The sequence below is a fragment of the Protobothrops mucrosquamatus genome, unplaced genomic scaffold (assembly GCF_001527695.2).
Source record: "Protobothrops mucrosquamatus isolate PMUCROS unplaced genomic scaffold, P.Mucros_1.0 scaffold397, whole genome shotgun sequence".
In the NCBI taxonomy this organism is placed as follows: Eukaryota; Metazoa; Chordata; class Lepidosauria; order Squamata; family Viperidae; genus Protobothrops; species Protobothrops mucrosquamatus.
The window spans coordinates 125,859-129,641 of NW_015386728.1; the positions used below are offsets into that span (position 1 = coordinate 125,859).

At 45.5% G+C, this 3,783-nt stretch overlaps 1 protein-coding gene across 1 annotated transcript in view; it reads right to left on the minus strand.

Annotated features, from left to right (window-relative positions):
- Positions 1–3,783, minus strand: part of ATAD3A (ATPase family AAA domain containing 3A) — a 14,289-nt gene that overhangs the window by 8,784 nt on the left and 1,722 nt on the right. Inside the window, exons 3-6 of the mRNA XM_015816058.2 lie at positions 3,077–3,178; positions 1,737–1,796; positions 1,321–1,390; positions 602–767 (exon numbers count right to left, since the gene is read on the minus strand). Coding sequence (XP_015671544.1) covers positions 602–767; positions 1,321–1,390; positions 1,737–1,796; positions 3,077–3,178 — 398 coding nt within the window. The remainder of the gene's footprint in view (positions 1–601; positions 768–1,320; positions 1,391–1,736; positions 1,797–3,076; positions 3,179–3,783) is intronic.

Below are 3,783 nucleotides of genomic sequence, written 5' to 3' on the forward strand. Positions count from 1 at the left end.
GACTGGCCTAGGGATATTTTAAATTGGATTTTAATCAACTTTTAAAATAAGAAAAGGCCTATTTAAATATATCTTTTAATTTATTTTAAATTTTGTATATTTGTATCAATTGCTCTGTTTTTTAACTGGCTGTAAGCCGCCCTGAGTCCACCAGGAGAAGGGCGGGATATAAATACAATAAACTGAAACTGAAACTGAAGGTGGAAAGTTGAGACTGCTCAGTTCATAGCAATCAAAAAAACCCCCACGAAATTACATTTATCTATATTAGATTATTTTAACAAGGGAAAAATTGAAAACTCTTGAGTTAAGCGCCCAAATCTCCACTATTTGGGTGTAACACCAATAAAAAAGTGAAGACAAATCTATTAAAAATATTAGTTTTTTAACTTCCCCTTTGTTGTATCCCAACTAAAGTCCAATATTAATAGGCATTTAAAATTTGCTGAAGTGCCTCTGGTTTCAATTCTTTAGTCAGTTTTTTTCCCTTAAAAACCGTACCCTAAATGCTTATATTGTTGCAAATACGAACTGTTCATTTTGCCACCGCTGCCTAGTCTTCCACAAACCTGCCCGTTTTCACGCTTCTAAGCCAACGTACTTGAGGGAATCCAACACCGTCTGGCGGTGCTCGGCGGCTTTTAGCCGGATTTGTTCCCGGATGAGATCCGCGTTCTCTCGCTCCGCCCTGGCGCGAGCCTGGGCTTCCGCCTCGATCCGCAGCATCTCGTTCTTATGTCGCAGTTCCATCTCGCGCTCCACCGTCGCTACGAAGCAAACCGAGAACTTAAATCAACAGGAAAAATAGTCCTTTGGGATCGCAACGGCCTTCGGAATTTCACCAGCCGATACAGCTACTGGCGAAGGATTGTGAGACTCTGGGGGGAGATGGGCGTTGTAGTTCAACCCTCCTTTCCCAAAGACCACTTAGGTAGAGTGTTGTTCTTTCAAGCTGGGGGCGGAGCAGGGGATTTGCTCCTCCCACCCAAAAATGAGAAGCTACAGAAAGCTGCCTCTGCATCTGGCTGGGGAATTCTGGGAATTGAAGTCCACACCTCCTAAAGATGCCAAGGCTGGTGTAGCAGATAACAGGGAGGGGAAACACCTATTTTTACCTCTGAATTTCCCTTTCTTAAAAACCTACCCACCATGCCCGTATTTCCTGGTTATTTTTTTCCAACCTATCCTGTTCCTTGGGGATTCTTCCCCCCTCCCTCTAATATTTCCTCCAGTCTCCCTTCTCCCTTTTGCATCTCAACTCTAAAGGCCTTTTGGTAGACCCGAAGCCCCCAAATCTGTCCCTTTGCCACCGTCCCCTACCTCTCCTCATGGCTTCCTGCTTCTGAACCGATTCTTCTTGTTTCCTTAAATTCTCTTCGTTAAGGAGTTGCTGGGGGAGAAGAACAGAATTCAGTCTGCGGACAACTGGGCCTAAAAGAACTTTCCCCTTGGTTTCTATTCCCCTTACAAACAGCAGCAGTATATTTTCTAATGTCCAACTACTGGGTATATTTTTCCCCCACCTTGTTTACATTGCTAGGCCATCGCTTCCCTTTCCTTCCCTCCCAAAAGGTTCTTAACTAACCCAGACCAAGGATCCGTGCAAGCAGCATTCCTATTTATTAAGTCATTTTTAACCCGCTGCCCCACCCCACGGATGTGCCGAGCAGTAGATGGTTCCCCCTCTGTGATCTCAATCTTCCCTCCCCGCATTTTAAGAAAGAAACAGGACCCACCTGCTGTCGTAACTGGTCCTCGTAACGTTGCCGAGCTAATTTGTCCTGGTACTGGGCTCTCTTTAAGATAAAAACAGACAGAGGGGAAATTGAGTGACATTTAAGAGGAAAGTGAGACAAGGGTCTTAAAGTCTTAGACAGGGAAGACTGCAACCCCACTCGGGCTGAATTTAATATTGAAACGATCTATTTCCCTGATATACGTTACGGAGGACTGAACCTGGGATGCCTTCCCTGCAAAGCAGCATCTATGCGGTTCGGTTGTGGGGAGACGACCATGGTTAATAGTAATGGATATTAGGTCAATTCTTCCTTCCCCCAGTTGGACTTGCTAATTAAATTTAAACTTTGGAGGCACAGAAGGTCATTGGGGGAAGCCGATCTGCTTGAGTAAACCTCTGCAGATGTAGAGAAGGAGTGGCAGAAGCCGGGGCTGGAGTTAAAAGAGGGATCAGTCTAGAATCTTTCGGTAGCCACAAGCAAGAGCAGTCCGACACCCCCCCCTTGAATTCCACTGATCCCCATCTAACTCTAACCAAGTGCTGACCATTGAGAATGTTCCTGTGCACAGGCAGGAGTAGCGATAAATCAGTATAATTGGACCTTCACATATATGGACCTGATCTTTCATGCCTGGCAGGTTTCAAGCATTTGATGGAAAAAAGGAGAGCTCGCTTCCAAGCATTGGGTTTTAGCCTGAAGCGTTTTAACATTCAACAGGGGATTCCAAGGATGCTCTGACAGGTGGCCGGACAAGTGAGGCGGTCCCTGTTAAGTCATTTTGCTCTACACCAGTGGTTCTCAACCTGTGGGTCGGGACCCCATTTGGGGTCGATTGACCATTTCACGGGGGTCGCCAAGCAAGGCTGTCCGCCATTTTTTTTTGTCCGCCATTTTTTTCCCTTTTCCGGCGGGTGCCTTACCTCCCTTGGGCTGGGCCAGCTGGTGGTCGGCCTGCTCCGTCTCTGCCGCTTGCCAGCTACGCCTCGGCCGGCGCAGGGGGCGGAACCACGCATACGCGGCGCTCCCGGGCAGGGAAAGTCCTCAACTTACGACCGGTTGGGTAGTCCTCAACTTACGACCGGTTTAGTCCTCGACTTACGACCGGTTTAGTCCTCGACTTACGACCGGTTTAGTTCTCGACTTACGACCGGTTGGGGTCGCGGCATTAAAAAGGTTGAGAACCACTGCTCTACACAGACAGTAAGAGAGCTGCCAGGGGTTCAGGAATGGGGATCCTACTCATACCAAGTGTGAAATACAGCTTTAGGTAGGGCATTTTATTCATCTGGTCATTTTTAACTTTACGTGGTTCAGTAAATAGTAAAATAGCATGTTACCGCTTGTTGTTGCCTTGTCTCTTCATTAAGGGTTTTTCTCCTCTCTTCTGCTTGTATCCGGACTTGTTCGTTCTTCAACTGTTCTACGGCAGCTTCGTATTCCTAGGGATAAGGAGAAAAATTAGTCAAGGAGAACCTGCGGGAAGATACGTTCATCCCCAGCTTTTTCATGCAAGAAATTCTGTTAAGTTCCCCAACTGAAAAAAAAAAAAAAGCTGCCTCTCTAATCTAAAGGCATGGACTTGAATCATGGCGATCTTAAAAGTTTGATCTAATAATAATAATAATCTAATAATTTGATCTAATAATAGCAACTTGCAACATCAAGATGAGAATTTTTACAAACAGAGTTGGAAGGGACCTTGGAGGTCTTCTAGTCCAACCTTCTGATTGAGCAAGAAATCCTGTACCATTTCAGACAAATGTTTGTCCAATCTCTTCTTAAAAACCTCCATGGAGGCAAGCTGTTCCTCTGGTTAATTGTTCTCAATGTTAGGAAATTTCCCCTTAGTTCTAGCTGCTTCTCTCCTTTATTAGTTTACATCCATTTTTCTTGTCCTGTCTTCAGATGCTTTGGAGAATAGATGGACCCCCTCTTCTCTGTGGCAGCCCCTCAAACATTGGAACACTGCTATGATGTCTCCCCTAGTCCATCTTTTGACTAGACTAGCCATACCCAATTCTTGCAACCGTTCTTCGTATGTTTT